At 40.2% G+C, this 19,950-nt stretch overlaps 2 protein-coding genes across 2 annotated transcripts; both read right to left on the bottom strand.

Annotated features, from left to right (window-relative positions):
* Positions 1 to 17,427: 17,427 nt before the first annotated feature.
* Positions 17,428 to 18,366, bottom strand: LOC149183456 (uncharacterized). The gene has a single exon (XM_089414951.1). The coding sequence runs from the start codon at positions 18,364 to 18,366 to the stop codon at positions 17,428 to 17,430; it is 939 nt and encodes a 312-aa protein (XP_089271077.1).
* A 30-nt stretch (positions 18,367 to 18,396) lies between these two features.
* On the bottom strand, positions 18,397 to 18,951 carry LOC149183457 (uncharacterized). Its single transcript, XM_089414952.1, has one exon. It carries the CDS (start codon positions 18,949 to 18,951, stop codon positions 18,397 to 18,399), a length of 555 nt encoding a protein of 184 aa, XP_089271078.1.
* Between the last annotated feature and the right edge of the window lie 999 nt (positions 18,952 to 19,950).

The following is a 19,950-nucleotide window of genomic DNA, read 5'->3' on the forward strand; positions in this document are numbered from 1 at the left end:
GTTTCTATCGTTCCCACTCTTTCCCACACCTGGCCTAACCTTGATATTCAATAAGTTGCCTTCCTTCACTCACATGCTCACACTCACAAACTAACGCTAGGTTCGGGAACAGCTAGTTTCGTAAACATAAAGCTAGTAAAGTATGGTGGGGCTAGTAAAGCCGAGAAGATCGGTACGAAACACTAGGTTTGGGTCCACTTTAATACTCTTACTACATTCTAAAAATTTATGATGTTGAAACAATGTTATTAGTGGTACATTAAATAGTATCTCTAGGATATCTTTTCCAACCAAGTAAAACTTCCTTATAATTTTATGGTTCCATTTAGCAGATCTATATCATTAATATTTTGTTATATGAAATTCTTCCTGCTATCTATTAATTATCACCATTAGAAAATGTATCATAATTAATCTTGATTAATACATTTATACATAACATATTTCCATTATCTAGACTTTTGCAATATACAAGTAATGAGTGTAGTAATAGTAATTTGATGTTGCTATAAAAATAAGACAAAGATATCTTAGAGTGTACTAGACCTTTTTTATTAGACATTTATCAATTAGCTATATGCATTAGATTTAAGCAAGCTCTCTAATTGTTCTTTCCAACAAGTAACTCTTTTTTAAGATGTTTTCAATTTACTAAGTTAATATTTGTGAGTGGAATTGTAATCACAAAAATAGTGTCAAGGGATTTCCCTTTTAAAGTGAATTAATGTTTTGCTTGAACATTAAACTATATTGTTTTGAAGTATTGTAAAATGCTTTGTTCATATAGGTATTACACGTGCTTAGATGGGGTGTGATTTTTTGTTTCTGGTCAATATTAGTAAGGTATTAAAACCAAGTGTTTCCGCGTCTCTTTAATGATCGTTTACACATTGACTTAGAAAAGATAGGTTAATTGCAAATAAGGACCAAGTTTCTTTATGCATATTAGGTAGAATGTTTACATTTTACATATAATTGTTTATTGAGAAAGAATCTTTTGTTTTTCCATCAGAACATTGAATGTATTGATTTTTGGTAAGTTAATTGGAGAATTAATTATATTAATCTAATTTATATCTAAAGCTATGCTTACTCGTTGACATGATTAGTTTGAATTATATGAAAAATAAAAATAAAAAAATATAATATCATTTTTATTGTTTGATTATAAGAGAAATAGGTATCCATATCCATAAAATGTGCTTGAATCTCCAAACTCATATTTTCTTTTGATGTGTTGGTGCTCAATTAAATATTAATAATTAGTACATGAAATTATATCGAAATTTGTGGTCTAAAACCATGAATTTTATTGATTATGTTATAATTTGTATTCATTTTCGTTTATGTTACCATTTTTTTTATATTTTAATGCAATTTTAGTTTTACTAAATTTTCATTTATATGGTAGTTCAACGTATTTTTTTAAGATTTTTTTGTCTGTGTAGTTGATTGTTTGTAAGTGATTGTATTTCTTTTTCTTTTTTTGAGAAAGAAAAGCACTATATTATATTGAGGCAATATATACAAAATTGTTCTAATGGATCTGTTAGTTGAATATTCAAAACACCAATTACAAAGACAAGAAAGGAATTTACCATGATAAGTTTAGGACAATGTATGGAGTACTAAGCATGTTATTGATTAGTGTTATTGGTTTGGATGAAATTTAGGTATTGATTATAGAATTTTTATTTTATTTTATTTTAATTTTTTATTTGATTTTTTTTAATAATTAATAAAAGAGTTTTTAATAAAAATATTTTATTGTTTATTTTCTCTTTGTTATTACATAAAAAGTGATCACTTAGCTATAATTAATTAGCTGAATTATAATATGTTATTTACTATGGGTTTTTACACATTAAAACTCACTTTATAGTCTAAAGAACTATTTTTCCTAAGTTATATTTGTTAATTAATTTACTCACATGAGAATAACCTATAAGTTCATTAATTTTATGTTATTCTCATATTTTTACTTATTAAAGTGAAACAATTCAAAATATTTTTCACTCACAATCTCTTTCCATAGGAATAATTCAATAAATTGTTTATTTATTGATTATTCCTTAATCTTTTATTGATTATTGATTAATTAAATCATTATTCATAAACTATTACTAACGTATTTTACCATTTCACCTAAAAATGATTTAATTAACTCATTTGTTTATTAATTATCTCTTATCATTTTACCCATTTCTATTAATTAACTCAATAACTATTTTTTTGAGTTAGTTATCTAAATAAAGATTATTGACCATTTCTTTGATTTTTTCCTCTCACAAAAGATAATAAAATATCGAAATGGGTCAGATCTTGATTTGGTCCAACTAATATTTTATTATACCACATCAATTCTAACCCAACATTTTATTATAAATAGCGAGGTTTTCTCTTCTCATTCTACATGACCGTTATCATCGTCAAATCTTTGAACTTGTGAAATTTGAGTGTTCTCCACTAAACCTCACCATCATCTTTCTATTTTTCTATTGTGTGTGGATTGGTAAACCAAATTTTGGAGAGATGAAGTAATCATAGTTTTGTAAAGGATATTAAGAACCCTCCCAAGGAGGAGGCCCCTTCAGCCATCATAACAAGGAGCTTCTTCATAGGTATTATCATTTAATAAAAAATATTTTATCTTTGGGCAGTGAAGTCTTGTAATCTTTATATGTTTTAGATCTATTGTTTGTTGTTTGGTTTATGTTATTTTTATTGTTTTATGAATATATGATTATAGCACATGAATGGTTACTACTTCTAGGATTTAAACCCTCCCAATTGTTGTTATCTTACTAGCCATCATAGGAAAAATTGTCTTTCCTAACCCTTATGCAATAAAACTGCTAACAAATGGTGAATCCACTAGGGAGATAAACACTTTAGTTCCTGGTGGCTTTTTGTAAGTTGTTTCTTCCCCTTTCTATTTTTAGTAACTTTCCATATGTGGTGATAGGTCACAAGTATCCAGAGTGCAACATATGGAAAACTACAAGTAGACCTCAAAAACAAAAACCCTAGGAAGTCAACCCAGGTTTTAAACTCAAACCTACATTATTCAACACATTATCTGCTCCATAACTATGTTAGTTAACACGTCTTTTTCCAATGTTGTTGTGTAACCAAATCACAAAAAGATAAAAAAGATATATCAATGACTTCAAAATCAGCCTCTTCGAAGGGGAAACCTCCTTTACATTAAACAAATGAACAATTCTTGGATGATTCAAATGACAAAACCTCCTTTCTATATATAGGAGTCTAAGGGGTCACAATATAATCAGAGCCGACATAACAATAATAATGTGAGGGCACAACAATAACAATAGTGGGCTTCTAGAATTTGAAAGAGATGGATCGGGAACGGAGCAACTAGGGTTTCTGCAACTCGTCCTAGGGTTTCTGCAGCCCCTGCTACGGCAGGCTCCACTGACATAGCTCAGCCTTGACAGAACCTGGGCGGATCTGAGGTCTCGGTGTCCTGCCATAGTGCGAAGGAACCATGCAGCCCCCTCAGGGGGAGGGCGATGCGCCTCCCCCAAAAAACGATAGCCAAAAGCAGCGGATTGAAGACACTGACAAGGAGGACAGGCAGAATGAGGACAATACGAACAACAGTAAGCAGCAGGACAGTGAACAAACTCAGAAAGACAAAACCAAAGCAAGTTCATCCACATGTAGACCAGTGGCCACTCACAGGCCAAAAGTGGAATTTCCCAGTCACCGAATCAATGCCAGAATACAGTTTATGAGGGATCATGCGTTGATTGGCAAGTTTATTGGAATATGGCCAACTGAGAAAGCGCTAAGGAGCTGGATAAATGCCAAATGGAATCCAAAGGGCCACATCACTCTGCATCTAGGGCCGAAGGGGTTTTTTACGGCTGTTTTTAACTGCTTGGAAGATCGCAACAGGATTTTGGATGGGGGTCCTTACTTCTTCAATTCCGCAGGTCTATATCTCAAAGGGTGGGTTGAACGCTTCAATCCAGATAAGGAAGACCTTAGCTATGCTCCTGTCTGGATAAGGTTATATTCGCTCCCTTGGGAATACTGGGAAGAGAACTCCCTCCAGGAGATTGGAAATGCTCTGGGCGAATTCATCAAGGTAGCAGAGGAAACAAAATTATGCAGATACACATCATATGCCTGGATCTGCGTCTACATGGACCTCAAGCAAGCCTTGCCAGATACGGTAAGTCTCTTCCATGAAGATGTTGAATGGATACAACTGATAGATTATGAGCATGTACCGTTTAGATGCAGGAAATGCCATGACCTAGGACACCTCTACAGAGATTGTCCTCTGAACAGGAAACCCCCTCCTCAAATGGACTCAGACAATCCGGCGTCTGACGGATTTACCAAAGTGGTAAACCGCAGAAGAGGGCATAAGAAATCGACAGCCAACACCAAGACCAATCAAGCTAACTTGTCAAAACCTTCAACGAGCAACAGCTTTGCTGCTCTGGCCAGTGATGATGTGCAAGATTCTGATAACGTACCTCTAAATGACAAGGAAACTAGCAAAGAGCAGCCGGATGGGATTTCACCGCAGCCAGGGGAAAACTTATTCAACAAATCAACCCATCACTCCCAAACCAAAACCCAGGCCTGGAGCTTTCAAGGAATGGAAGTCGATAATCCTGAACCCAGTACAAAGGCAGTGAAGGAAAGAGAGGAAGACTATCAAGAACCCCAGATCATGGAGGAAGACCCTGAAAATATTGATATTGGTGAACTGGATATTCTAGGACTCGAGCAAGCATGCAAGACAGGAAACTTTGACAAAATACCAGATCGGCAAGTGGACAACCTGGTGGAGGTCCTCAATCGCGCACAAAAGAAGTACTCTCTAGGAGTCCAGATCGGCAGTCAATGGGATGGAAAGTTCATCACCAAAGACAACAAGAAACGAGGAAGAAAAACCACCCTCGAAAGAACTATCAAGATAGGCGAAGTGCTAGTTGAGTCAGGTAGATACGCCAAGCTGACCAAGTACTTCAATGTTAATCCCAACCCTTCTCAATGAAGCTGATATCATGGAATATTAGGGGGCTCAATAGCCCAAGGAAAGGCAGACTTCTAAAAAACATGCTCATGCAGGAAAAACCAAATATACTCTTTTTGCAAGAAACAAAATGTAACTCGACAGTCTTGGAAAAAATAGCAGCGAAAGCCTGGCCAGGAGGGCTAGTAACAATTGTTGATGCTCAAGGGGCATCGGGAGGACTGGCAGTTCTCTAGGATGCACGAGTAATTCAACTCGACAATATACATGCAAACAAGAACTTCATCCAAGCAATATTTCATATAATCGGCACCAATACCCACGGCCATATGACTAATGTGTATTTCCCTCAGGAAACCATACACAAAGCTGAAATCTTGGATACCTTATCGGAGCTTAACTCAAACAGGCTGTACCCGCTTTGGATATCTGGAGGTGATTTTAATATGATAGCAAGAATGGAGGAAAAGCAGGGAGGCAGAAGCAGGAGCAACAGAGATGGGAACATACTAAAGGACTTTATTCAAAACAACTGGCTGGTAGATCTACCTTCAAATAATGGCATGTTCACATGGAACAACAAAAGAGATGGACCGCAACAAATAGCTTCACGTCTCGATAGATTTCTAATATCAGACAATGCAACTCACCTGGGTGGGGAATTCATTGCTTCCATCCTTCCAGTATCAGGCTCTGATCACTGGCCAATAGCTCTCCAATGGAACCGTCCAGGCAACAGTATCAGGCGTCCCTTCCGGTTTGAGGCTTTTTGGTTAACTCATCCGGATTTCAATGAATTTGTTAGATCAACCTGGCTCAAGTTTAATCCCTCTAATGGTACTAAGATGTCTATATTCCAGCGGAAACTAAAGCACCTTAAAGGAGAAATTAAACACTGGAATCATACCACTTTTGGCAATATTTTCAAAGCACAGGCAGCCCTCAATCAAGAAATGAAGAATGTTCAGCAAAGGATCATTATAGAAGGACGCTCTGAGGAACTAGTAAAGCAGGAACAAACTCTCGAATCCCAAATCCTAGATAGAGCACAATAGGAGGAAACTCTTTGGAGGCAGAAATCGAGGGTCAAATGGCTAAAGGATGGGGAAAAGAATACAAAATTCTTTCACAAGACCACAGTGCAGCGCAGAATGAATAATTACATTTCCCACATCAAAAACGAGCAGGGAGACAGAATTGAGACGCACGAAGGCATTGAAGATGAGTTTCTCAGATACTTCAAACAAGCTCATCAAGAACCCAACATAGATAGAACGTCTGCTATTAACAAAGTTCTAAGGAACATTCCCAAACTAATTACAGAAGAGCATAATCTTCTTCTCCTTAAGCCCACAAGCCTGCAGGAAGTCGAAAATGTTGTGCATCAGTTGAAAGCAGGGAAAGCACCGGGTCCGGATGGATTCACCTCCAACTTTTTTCATCACTTCTGGGATCTAATCAAATTGGAAGTATGGCAAGTTGTTGAAGAATCACACACTTTACGATGGATGTACCCAGGGCTGAATGCAACCTTCATTGCTTTAATCCCCAAGGCAGAGGAATCCAATACTCCAGACAAGTACAGACCGATTGCTCTCTGCAACATCATTTACAAGATTGTCTCAAAAGTTATAGCTACCAGACTGAAACCTCTGCTCCCTCTCATTATTTCGCCCGAGCAATCTGGTTATGTAGAAGGTCGGCAGATAACGGATGGTATTATTTTAACTCATGAAATAATCCACTCTTTGAAGCAATCAAAAAAACTAGGTATGTTGCTTAAAATTGATTTGTCTAAAGCTTTTGATAGCTTAAGCTGGGTTTACATTCAAAAAATCTTAACTGCCTTTGGCTTTGCCCCTTCCTGGGTTAGATGGATTGTAAATCTTTTGTCTTCCTCGTTCTTTTCTGTGCTTATCAATGGTATCCCTTCGCCCACGTTCCGTCCTTCCAGGGGTATCAGGCAGGGAGATCCCCTTTCACCTTTTCTTTTTGTTATTATGGCAAAAGGACTAGGTCGAAGCATTAAATCTGCTCTGCTCTCCCAGCGTCTCAAAGGCCTATCTTTTTTCAATTCTCCTACCTATTCCCACCAGCAATTCGTGGACGATAACATGCTTTTTGGTCACCCCTCTGTTCAAGAAGCTCGCCTTCTCAAAGCCCTCCTATCGAACTTCTCTGAAGCTTCAGGAGCCCTTATCAATCGAGTCAAATCTCAAATTTTTTTCTTTAATACCCCTGCTCCCACCCAAAGAGCCATAGCCCGTATTCTTGGTTTTACCATAGCGTCTCTTCCCTCTAAATACCTGGGAGCTCCCTTAATAGCCTCGGCCCTCAAGCATTCCTCTTGGAAAGACCTGTTAGAAAAGCTAGAAGCGAGGCTCTTCCTCTGGACTCACAGAGCTCTTAACATGGCCAGCAGACTTGTTCTCATTAAAGTTGTTCTTCACTCCATGCCCCTGTATCTTTTCTCAATTCTAGCAGCTCCTAAATGGGTTCTCAAGGATATAAAGAATCTTCAACGCAACTTCTTATGGGGCAGTTCAGGCCCTAATCGAAAGTGGGCTCTGGTCAAATGGGACAATGTTTGTCTTCCGAAGAAGGCTGGTGGTATTGGGCTAAGAGATCCAGGGCACAGTAATAAGGTAATGGGAGCTAAAATTTGGTGGAGATGGCTCTCAAATCCTAACACCCCCTGGGCCTCCCTATGGACAGCAAAATATGCGAACAATAGCCCTATTGAAGAAAGAATTCGAATGTCAGAAGTAAGCACAGGCTCTGTAATTTGGAATTCGGCCATTCAACATAGGGATCTAATACAACAACATAGCTTCTGGGAAGTTAAGAATGGCAACACAGCAAGGTTCTGGGAAGACTCCTGGCAGCAGCTCCCAAAGATCAAGGACACTCTCTCTGACCTTCCCCTACCAGAGCAAGATATGAATCAGCTAGATAAGGTTAATCAGTTCTGGGACCCTTCTTCCACACAAGGATACAGACGATGGATGGAGGCCAAACAAATTCTGTTGCATGGCTCTGAGCAAACTCAGCTCTCTCTCTCCTCAGAATTACAAAAGCGGCAAATCCTCTCCTCAGAAGGAACGGACATTCTCAGATGGGGATATGAAGAGAAAGGCACTTTCACCACAAGGGAAGCGTATAAGGTAATTATCAAGGAAAGGATAATCAAAGATACCTTATGGGATAAAATCTGGAATTCCTCTAACTGGCCGAAGGTGTCTACATTTCTGTGGCTCCTATGTCACAATAAAATTCTCACATGGGATAACCTCAGAAAAAGGAGCTTCTCTGGCCCATCTATATGTCTTAACTGCAAGCAAGCAGAGGAATCAGCTTTACATCTAATGCAAACTTGTCAAATAGGACGGAAGCTGTGGGAAAAGGTTACCTTCCGATGCCAAAAGGAAGGCAGAGTGCATGGGGATATTAAAGCTACTATTCGTAATTGGAGTCAAGAGCCATATCAAAGCAAACTCCTAAACACACTTTGGCAGCTTATTCCTGGTCTACTGATGTGGAACATCTGGAAGGAGCGGAATCGAAGAGTTTTCAAGGATCAATCAATGTCTATAGAGCAGATCTGGACTAGATTACACCAGAACATTAAAGAAACTCTATCTATTAAGGCCTGGTCCCAAGAAGATTTTCCATCACTACCGCAGGAACAATCTGTCTGGGCCAACTGGAAAATACATTTAAATCAAAAGCCTACTCTTAAAGACAATCCTACTAAGAGTAACCAAAGCCCAACAAAATGGACTCCGCCGCCCAGCAACATGTTTCAACTCAACTTCGACGGAGCTTCAAAGGGTAATCCAGGAAAAGCAGGTTATGGGGGAGTCTTCAGGGATCATCATGGCATTCCTTTACTAATCTTTCTTGGCTCAAAAGGCTGGGACTCCAACAACTCAGCGGAACTGGAAGGATTATGGCGAGGTCTCACCCTTGCTCAGGACAAAAGTTTTTTTCCGCTTATCATCGAAGGGGATTCGCAAATCATCATAAACATGGTTACAAAACTAATGCAGGGTTCCCCCATACATAAGGTCAGTAGCAGTTGGAGAATGGCTCAAAGGCTCGAGCTAATAGACAAATGGCTTTCTCAACACCAAGCAATTTCTTTCAAACACACTAAGCGGGAAGGAAATAAGCTGGCTGATTTTCTTGCTAATATAGGAGTGGAAATTGGGGTAGATTTCTTTGTAGGTTCAATCTCCAGCATAGCCTCAGAGGATCAACTCTCAGATTTCCATAACATCGTGAAGAATGATATGAATCAGGAGGATGATACACACCCAGATGCGGGTGTTACTGCTGCGCATTTATGAGGATTTACTCCTCGCAGGCAGCTGTCCCTGCACCTGGCTCGCGGACGCGGATCACACAATCCCATGGCATGCGATATCAATTTGACAGGGTACAGAATAATGGTCACACAGTTAGTATTCAATGCGCGCTTGGCTCGAGAGACTATGCGCGGTGATTTATCCATGGCCTGGTGTCTGGTTTATGCAATTGCCCTCGGCTCTTTCTACCTCCGCCTGCTATTCTTCCCGCACCCCTGTTTCGTTCAGGCAGATTGGAAGTTCACCTGGATTCTAAGTCTAGCCTAGTTCACCTGCGCTCAGTCCTTTCCCCTTCGGCTCTGCCATTTTCCCTTACCTGGTCTCTCTGATAATTCGAAGATGCCTCGCCGTCATGGAGTCTCTCGCCGTGGAGGCACCACTGGTAATCGAGGTAGGGCCTCTCATTCTGCTCCCCAGAACATTGTCCCTATCGCTTCTGCCTCCCCATCCTCTCTGCCTTCTGGGCATGCTAGGCCTCTCCCGCACAACTCCTTTCAAACAACCCGCTTCACCTTCCATAGCAGGCCCAATAGGCTTGTGCTGTCAGCTAGCATCACTGTAATCCTTGCTGAGGAGGAGGATAAGCCCAGCAGCTCGGCCCACACCACCACCTCTCAGTCACAGGATGATAGTGTCCTTCAGGGGGAGATGACTGGGGTTGTGTTCAACGACGACAACATGCAGGAAGATAGCATTGTACCTGAGGCTCCTCAGCCTCCGGCAGATTCCAATCAGCACGAGGTGCTTGCATGTGAGCCGGTTCATCCTCCAGGTAGCATTTTGAATTTGGTAATTCCTCCAGATGGCGGTATCGCGGGAGATGCAGATAATGAGTTCGTCACGTGGATTGCCTCTTCCAGCCAGGTGGACAAGGATGCGCCCGACTCTCCGCAACATATCTAATGATTCTGGTTCAATGCCTACTGTTGGCATTCTTGCCTCTGCTCTGTTTAATTTTATGTTATGCGTCTATGTTTTGCGTCTCTGGATACTGTTCTTGTCTCAGTTCTTGTTTTGTATCGGTGCGAGCCAATATAATCTGATGAGCAGTAACAATTCATGGCTCAGCAAGCCCTGTTTTTGCTTTAATTTTGTATATGGCGGTTATGACAGAATGCTTATCAGCAAAGCCATAGTCGGCGATAGTACTGTTGTGCTAGACACAGAACTGGTTCACTTTCTTGTCTGTCAGGGACTCACAAATCATGTTTCAAAGTCTCTCAATCCTGAAAGGGCAGATAGAAGGAGCTGTATGTCTCAGAATCTCTAGTTGAGGGCTGGCTTCTGCCCCCTCTGAGGTCTTGACCTCTTTGTACATATTCTTTCTCTTTTTTTAATAGAAATAGTCTTTACGCAGAAAAAAACAATAGTGGGCTTCTATGGGGCACAATAATAGCAATATGGAGACAACATGGGCACAACAATAACAATAAGGGCTACAATGACAATAATAATATGGGAATACACTAGTATTATAGGGACCTAGCATGCCCCTCTCCAAAAAAGTGTTGTCCTCAATGCTCGAGTAGTTATGGATGCTTCTGTATAAAATTCTCATCCTCCCATGTGGAATCTTCAGCGGGTAAGTTCTTCCACTTGATGAGATACTCTGAAATTGATTGATTTTGTAGCTGTCGAGTTCTTGTTTTTGTGACTGCTTCAGAAACCAATATGATTTTTCCTTCCTCGTCAAGTTCTGGCAATAGTGATTGAACTAGGAGTTTGTCACCTATAACCTTCTTTAAGCATGAAACATGGAAAACTGGGTGCACTCAGGAAGATGCAAGAAGCTCCAATTTGTATGCCATAGTAACAATCTTTTGCAACACCTTGTACAGACCATAATACTTTGGTGATAATTTATTATCCTTCTTAGCTTGCTTGAGGGACATTTGTTTGTATGGTTGTAGTCGTGGAAATACCCAGTCACCTAAATCAAAGCTTCTTTCACTGTGATGTTGATTTGCTTGTTGTTTCATTCTATTCTGTGACAAAGTGAGGTTATCCTTTAAGAGTTGAAGAACTTCTTGTCGATGCTCGATATTATCTTCCATTGCTTAAACCTTAGATTTTCTCTTAAAGATGATGTGATGGACGATGGATGATATCCATAAAGTTCCATAAATGGGGTCATTTTTGCTGCAGTATGGAAGTGTTATACCACCATTCAGCCAAAGGCAACCACTTGACCCATTGTGTCTGGTTGCATATCAAATGTTATGCAACCAACTCACAAAAATATAGAAAAGATAGATGAATGACTTAAAAATCAGCCTCTTCGAGGGGGAAACCTCCTTTACATTACACAAATGAACAATTTTTGGATGATTCAACTGAAAAAAAAAACCTCTTTTCTATATATAGGATTCTAAGGGGTCACAATATAATCAGAGTCGACATAATAATAATAATGTAAGGGCACAACAATAATAATAATGAGCTTCTATGGGGCACAATAATAACAATATGGGGACAAAATTACTAATGGGGGAATACACTAGTATTATTGGGACCTAACAAATGCACTCCCATGTTCTTTTTCTGCATTGGCAAAAATTTTCAAAATGTATAGTTTTTTCTTGTTTTTTCCAACTTTTTCTTGGCTAGAGGGTTCTGGGTTCCCTCTTATTTATAATCAATTAGTAGACTTGATATATTAACCTTATAAACCCTAGGATGAATAAATAAACCCCTTGATGCCTTCTAGTAATTCTCCACCAAATTGGGTTGGGGGTTTGAATTGGTAGTTTACTGTCATAAGCTTGAAAACCCCTCTATCACCACTATTATTACATATTTGAGGACTTGTTTCCTCATTAGATGTTGAGATTAAAAATTCCCCTTGTTGACTAGTATTGATTTCCCATTGTTTAGCTCTCTTAAACCTCCATCGTTGGTAGATCTATTTAAGGCTTGTTTGTAGCCCTAAAACCTTTATTCCAAGCTATAACCTCTACATAAAGTTAGTTGGTACAAAAAATCTGATTTCACATTTATCCTTGATTTATTTTCCAACATTTAAATCATCCATTTTGCCCATTTTTAGCCTCTCTCTCTTTGCACTAAAGTCTCTAAAGAATGTGTAGCGAATTTTTTTTAGTGAATCAATGGTTTCTGTTTTATTAAAATAATTTATTTAATGTTATTTCAATGCAAAGTCATTTACTTTCAAGTTGTATCACACATACACTTGCACACAACTAGACACCACTAAGTAAAAAATGCTCAGTTCAAGACCCCAAATTGAGCCTTTAGATCATTCAGGAACTTGATTTTTTGGAAGACCATCTTGAAATGTAGTTTAGAACTTGTTTGAGGTGTATTTGATCTTCTAGGATAGAGTCTTTTTCTTTGATAGGACAATATTACTTGAATTAGATTAGCATTAGATATTAGTTAGAAATCCACATTACACCACTACATGTAGTTTTTTTCTTGTTGATTGTTGATTATATTCAATTTTTCATCCCTTTAACCTTTTAGATTCATACCTATCCTGACACCGTAGTGCTCATTTAGTGCCATTCATAGAGATTAAGAGGTTTTCACCCTCACTTTCCTCTAGGACACCCTCTTTTACATGTTCGACAAGTTAGGGTTCCTCAATCCACCTTCAGATTCCAACTCATTTGAGTCTTCTAGTAGTTCCTCTTCTTGTGAATCAATCCAACCCCAACCGACTACCATGGTTGCTACCAACCTCAGTGATAATGTTGATTCCGCCATGGGAGCCAATAGCAGAGGAAATTCCAGTACTAATACCGATTATAATGTGGTTCCTAATCCCATAACCAATAAAGGAGCATTTGCCGAAACAACTTTTTCTCAACCATTTCTCCCTTTGATGGCTAGCTTGAACCTACCAAATTTGACCCATCTCATTAATGATCCTCTCATCCATGATTTTAAAACACCCCCAATTCTAACCAAACTTCCCTTTGATATCCCCAAGTTTGAGGGGAACTTAGGAGAAGATACTACCAACCATATCCGATCTTTCTACATGTGCTTCTCATCCAACTCCATAATGAAAGAATTGATCTACCTCCATCTGTTTCAATGTAAAATTATTAGTGTTACAGAAAAATGATATGTCAACCAACCCTGTAGTACTCATCGAGTGTTCACCACCATCTTAAATGCCTCCCTTTCTTATTTTCAATTACCTTTCCATTACGATACAAATATAGATATTTTAACAACATGCCACCAAATCACTACCACTAACATCACTAATCAAGATCAAGAGTGGCGTAAATAACGAAGCTTGTGAAAAGTTCTAGAGCTCAATGACTGCTTTTAATGGATTTATTTTTTAAAATCACTCCTTCCTCCCATCGCTAAGGATGTTGCTTCAACATTCCCTCGAACCAAGAAAGAGGCCATTCATAAGACCATGCAATATGACTTGATCTATTCCCATTCAAGATATTTATAACAAAGTTACAAATGAGTTTAGAACTTTGCTCCATCATCAAAGAAGACTAATCATGGTTTTCCTTAGTAGAACAATCCATAATTAGTAGTTCCACGAAAATACCTAAAAGCCCTATTTATTGTTTTCTAATGCTCCTTCCTTGGTTTTGAAATATATTTTATCAATACTCCCACTACATGTGTAGTTTTTATTCTGATACAAACCATTGTATACACCAAATTTTGGCCCCACTAGCATATGGAACATGGGATATGTCCTCTCCCCCTTCCTATGTTTTTGGACATTTATATGCAAATAACTTTACACCTATAGGAATAGGGACCTTTACTGTTTACTTTCCTACATATTAAACCTCTACAATATTTTTTTTTAACAAAATCGACTGGTGTATTAAAATCTGAAAGAAAAAAAAAAAAAAAAAGCGAGAACTTGAATTCCTGAGATACATGAAGAGCCGGGGTGGCTCAAGATCAGAGGAGTTACAAAAAGAAATTTTCTCCTTAGTCTTGCTTGTTCTGACTTTGAGAGAATCTAAACTGAGATAAACTCTAACAAATTGAAACAATAAAAACTGACATTTGCATAGCATTTCTAAATTATGTTAACGAGAACGGGGAGGCAGTCCACATTGCGTGCCGCTGATTACAGAATGGGGCGACAGGGATCAGCAGCTGAGCTCGGGCGAAGGATGAGGTAATAGACACATCCAGGTCACGTTGAAGCCAGGATCCTACGCGAAACAGAGACAAGAGGGATCGGTTCTGGAAAGGATGAATAGATTTAGTCAGAATGAGCAGAGTAATAAATGAAACGGATCTAAACCACATCCCAGCGCTGATAATGATCCTGTTGCAAGCCTGGAAAATTTGAAACCATTTCCACTTGATAGAGCTGTCCGAATTGATGCTGAGTGAACTGATTCGATTCATGGCAAAGGCTGCAGAGACTCCTCGGCATTGCAAAGCAGACTACCCATTGTCCTGTCGCAAGCCTTGTTGGCGTGCCTGTCTGCTTGCTTGTTGAAAGAGCGGAGGATGTGATGAAACTGCAGATTTCCCATTGTCTGATGCAAGAGTTGGCAGCGCTGAATGACCTGCTGTAGGAGAGCATTCGGTGATTTTTTCTTTTGAGCCATTAAACTAATTACTACCGAAGAATCTCCAAAGACTTTTGCTGATCTTATACCAAGTCTGATGAGTTGTTTTAGCCCTTGATATAGGGCCAACGCTTCTGCCCTGTTGTTGGAGATATTCCCTAAACCCCATTCATAGTAGAGGACGCAGTCCCCATTGGCATTGGAGATCAAGCCCCCTGCTCCTGCGATTCCTGGGTTTGACTTGGATGCTCCATCGAAGAAAAGGTAGAAACTGTTGCATTTTTGCAGCCAAATTGCGAACTCCTCCTCTTTGAACCTTATCTTCCAACTGTGGGTTTCCTGACTACGTTGTTCTCTCATTATATTGCCATTCTGAGTGCTATGGTTTTTGTCCAGGATATAGCTGATGAAGCTCCTTTCTTCAACACTGTACACAGTTGCATCAATGTTGCTATGAGTTTTGACAGAAATCGTTTCAAGGGCTAGAGTCTTTGCCTTGTTGCAGGCAAATCTTGAAGTCGAGTTCTTATCCTTAAAGATTTTTCGATTTCTAACTAGCCAGATACTCCATAACATGGTGTATGGGAGAGTGTTCCAGACCCTCTGCACTAAGTTGCTCTTCTTATTTTTCCAAGGACAGTTCTTTTTCCAATATTGTATCACTTCACCTATGGAATGCTGGGAAATCCAAGGGAAATTATCAATGGGGTACAATTCTTTCCAGCAGTCAATAGCAAAAGAACAATCTACAAAGAGGTGTTGCATAGATTCTTCCGCAGCATAGCAGTTGGGGCAGCGAGATGGACCGTTGATACCCCTCTTTTGTAAATTCTCTGCTGTTAGGATTTTCCCTTTTAGCAGGGTCCAGATAAAAAATTTAATTTTTGGGAGAGCCTCTGACTTCCACACCATTCTCCAGTGATTCCATATTGGCATAGGGAAAGTGCTGTAGCAGATGTGCTGGTGGGCTGCTTGAACTGTGTAATCTGAGCCAGTTGGGTCCCATCGAAAGCCATCCATCTCATTCTTTTTGATGGGAGCTTTGCTGTGGAGGAGAGACTGCAGAAAGGAAAGGCTAGGATTGAGAGCAATGGGAACATCAGGGAAAGACCATCCAAGCCAGAGGTGGGATAGAGGATCCCAGCTAGAAATTTGATCCAGATAATGGATACCCTTGCTGTTAAGAAAAGAGAGAATAGGAATGGTTTCTTCATGACTATTTATTGGTTGCTGTCCCAGAATTTTATCAGCTCCAATCTTAATACTGACTCCTCCCTTGGGCACTTTGGATATATTCTGGGCAATGAACGGAATAGCTTTTTTACATAAGCGCCAGATTTTTGAAGAATCTCTATTGGGTATAGCAGAATCTAGCAATTGTTGTCTCGGGCAGTTCAAATATTTGGTTTCCAAAACCCTTTTCCACCATGTAGAAGAACCAGTGATGAGCCTCCAAACAATCTTCCCTCCGAAGGCAAGGTTTAGAAATTTGGGGGATCTAATGCCGAGACCTCCTCTGTCCTGGGTTTGAATGACTTGTTTCCAACTGACTAAATTGAATTTCTTTTTATCGATTTTCCCTCCTTGCCAAAGGAAGTGACGGAGGATTACTTCCATTTTGTTATGAAAGGAAGTTGGGGCTTGATATAGAGAGAATCGATAAAGGGGGAGAGAAGAAATACCAGATTTAAGGAGGATGAGACGACCTCCTGGGTTGAGCCAAACTGAACCCCACTTCTGTACTTTCCGCTTCACCTTGTCAATGATGATATCCCAAGTTCTTGCCTTTAGAGGTCCTAGGCTCACAGGCATGCCCAAATAGGAGAAATGCGTCCACTCGAGGTTGCAAGGGACTCCAAAAATATTTGCGATATTATGGATGACCTGATTTGTTGCATTCCATCCAAATATACAGCTTTTTAACTGGTTAACCAAACCTCCTGAGTACCCCATAAATTTTTCGAGAAGAGTCTTGAACCTCCTTGCTATAGTGGTGGAGGCTCCTCCAATTAGCAAGGTGTCATCAACGAACTGAGAGTGATTGATATTCTTGACTCCATTCCCAAATTTGATTCCAGTGATGAGGCCCACTCTTCTATTGTAGTCCAGAGCTTGACTAAAGGATTCAGCCATAAGGATAAATAGATACGGGGAAAGGGGGCAACCCTGTCTGAGACCCCGGGAGGACTGAAAGGCTTCACCCGGTCTACCATTAACCAAGGGGGAAATCCAAGGCCCAGAGATGCAAGCAGTGATGAGGCTAATGAAGGGCAACTCAAAACCCATCTTTTTTAAAACAGCTATAAGGAAAGAGTGCCTAACTCTGTCAAAGGCGTTGGCAAGGTCGAGTTTAAGGATAAACCCTTTCTCCTTCCTAGAGAGGCTCGAGTGAATGGCTTCTTGAACTAAAAGAATGGAGTCAGTAATTTGTCTGTTGGCCAAGAACCCTCCTTGGTTGTCCGAAATCAAAGAGGGGAGGAGGGGTTTGAGACAAGAGACAAGGATTTTAGACAAAATTGAGAGCCAGAAAAGTGGCATTGGTATATCCTCCTATTTTACCCTTTCTCTGAATCCATCTGATCAACTTATTCAAGTCCTTTTTTATTAAACCCCAAAAAGCCCTATAGAAACAAATGGGGAATCCATCAGGCCCGGGAGCCTTATCAGGATTCATAGTCCAGATCATTCTTCTGATTTCCTCCTCTTCAATTTCCTTTATCAGGCTGTCGTTCATTTCTTTGGTGATTCCCTTGGGCAAGTATTGAAGAAAATCGACATAATCCTCTTCTCCTTTGGTTTCTGTTAGAATTTCTCTGTAATATTCAGTGGCAACTCTTCTGATGGCCTCTTGGGTGTTTTTTTGGTTGCCTTCATTGTCCAAAATTGAGCTAACATTGTTCCTGATTTTTCGTGCCATGGCCTGTTTGTGAAAAAAAGTTGTATTTTTGTCACCGCCTTGCAGCCAGAGCTGCCTTGACTTTAGTCTCCATTTTAACTCTTCTTCTCTGTTTATGTGACTCAGCTGTGCATAGAGTACGCCTTCTTGCTCCTTATTCTGTTGAGAGAGGCCCTGAACCTCTATCGTTCTTTGGATGCATTCAAGTTCATTTTTAATTTTCTTTTTGGTCTCTTCAGGTTCTTTGTAATTGGCTCTTGCCCACTCTTTGATGACCTGTTTGGTTCTTCTTAGTTTAGTTTCCCAAATGAAACCTGGTGAGCCTTCAACGTGCTGGTTCCAGGATCCCTGAACAATTTCTCTGACAGTCGGATCCCAATTCCAGAGAGGACTGTATTTAAACGGAATTGGCCCGAGAGGGCAGTGAGTTTCCAGCGTGAGTATTATGGGGTAATGATCAGAGGCTGAGGTGGATAAAATGCTAGCGTACCCCACAGAAAAGGAGGAGAGGAACGATACATTAATTAAGAACCTGTCCAACCTTTCCATTATGTTGCCAATGCCAAGCCTGCGGTTGCTCTAGGTGTACCTGCGATTTTTTGGTACAATGTCCACAAATTCATGGTCTCGAATGATAGCTTCCAAACGGCCTCTGAAGGGGTCAGGCGAAAAGCAACCTCCCCTTTTTTCATTGGCATGTAAGATCAGATTAAAATCGCCTGCCACTATAATATTTGAAGTTGTTTCACCATCGATGCTAGCCTTCAAATCATCCCAACAACTTTCCTTTTCTCTGTAATGGTTGGGGGCGTAAACATTATAGATAACTGCAGTTTGATTATCTATTTTATTATCCAGAACCGTTCTGATCCAATGCTGATGTAGATTTACTGATGTGCAGTTCCATTTGCTATGATCCCAAAGGGTGGCAATTCCTCCGGAAGCTCCTCTTGAGTCACTGGTACAGCCTTTGTATTGTTTCTGCTGATCTATTATTCCTCTTATTTCTTGCTGCTCTAGCTTTGTCTCCTGAATCAAAATAATTTCTGGCTTTTCACTGTGTATAAGTTCTCTGAGGGCTAAAACTTTGGAGGGGTGCCCTAGACCCCTACTGTTCCAAGACAAAATTTTCATCATTGGGTGTTTGGTTTACGGAGAGGTGCTCGCCTCTCTTGAGTTGTCTCCTTCTCATGTTGCCCCAGGATGAAAGCTTCTATAGGAGTTTGAGTGCCCATGGCTATGTCTTTCTGAGCGTTCTCGTCTCTATGCTGCTTGGCCGATTTTCTACCAGGACCTGATTTCTTGTAAGAGTCGCAGGAGGATCCATGGTCTTTAGACGAGCTTCTTGTAAGCCTAGGAAGAGGGGGATCGAGAGAAGCCTGCGAAGGGATGATCAGGGGGGGAGAAGGATCTGAAGGTTCGGAGGGGATCGAGGGGAGCAGAGAGGGATCCTCGGGAGGAGGATCGAGGGAAGATAAAACAAAAAAAGGGTTAGAAGAGGAAGGGAGGGGCGGATCAGAGGGAACAGGAGGGTCAGTTTCCAGAGGAGCTTTGGATGTCGGGGTAGACTTCTTCTTTTTGACAGGTTCCCATTGGCCTTCTTGATCACCGCTCTCTGCATCAACAAGTTTAGAACATCGATTGGAAAAATGGTCGTATTCATGACATACCTTGCATTTAAAAGGAATCTGCTCGTAATCGAGCTGCTGGATATGGCTCCACTCGTCCACTTTCAGTTTTATCGCTTCGGGGAGTCCTTTGCCAAGATCCACTTCGACACAAATCCTCGCACAGGCCTGCATGTTCTCTTTCGGTTCGCTACGATCGATGTATTTGCCTACTGCATTCCCGATGGCTCGTACAGATTCATCTCCCCAGCAGTGGAGTGGGAGATGGGGAAGACGAACCCAAACCGGAACAGCACTGGGGACGTCCAGTTCAGGGTCAAAATCTGGAGTCCATTTGTTGAGGTACAGGCCCCTGGAGTCCATGAAATAGGGCCCATTTCTGAAAATTAAATCCTTATCCTCTTTAGATTCGAAGTGGAATGTGAAGTATCCTTTCCCACAAAACCTTATGGAGATCTTCCCTTGAATTTTATCAGTCCAATTTCTTTCAACCCATCTTTGAACA

The sequence above is a fragment of the Pinus tabuliformis genome, chromosome 3_2, assembly GCF_031772625.1.
Source record: "Pinus tabuliformis cultivar Carrire ecotype Pingquan chromosome 3_2, CPIR1, whole genome shotgun sequence".
NCBI classification, from domain to species: domain Eukaryota; kingdom Viridiplantae; phylum Streptophyta; class Pinopsida; order Pinales; family Pinaceae; genus Pinus; species Pinus tabuliformis.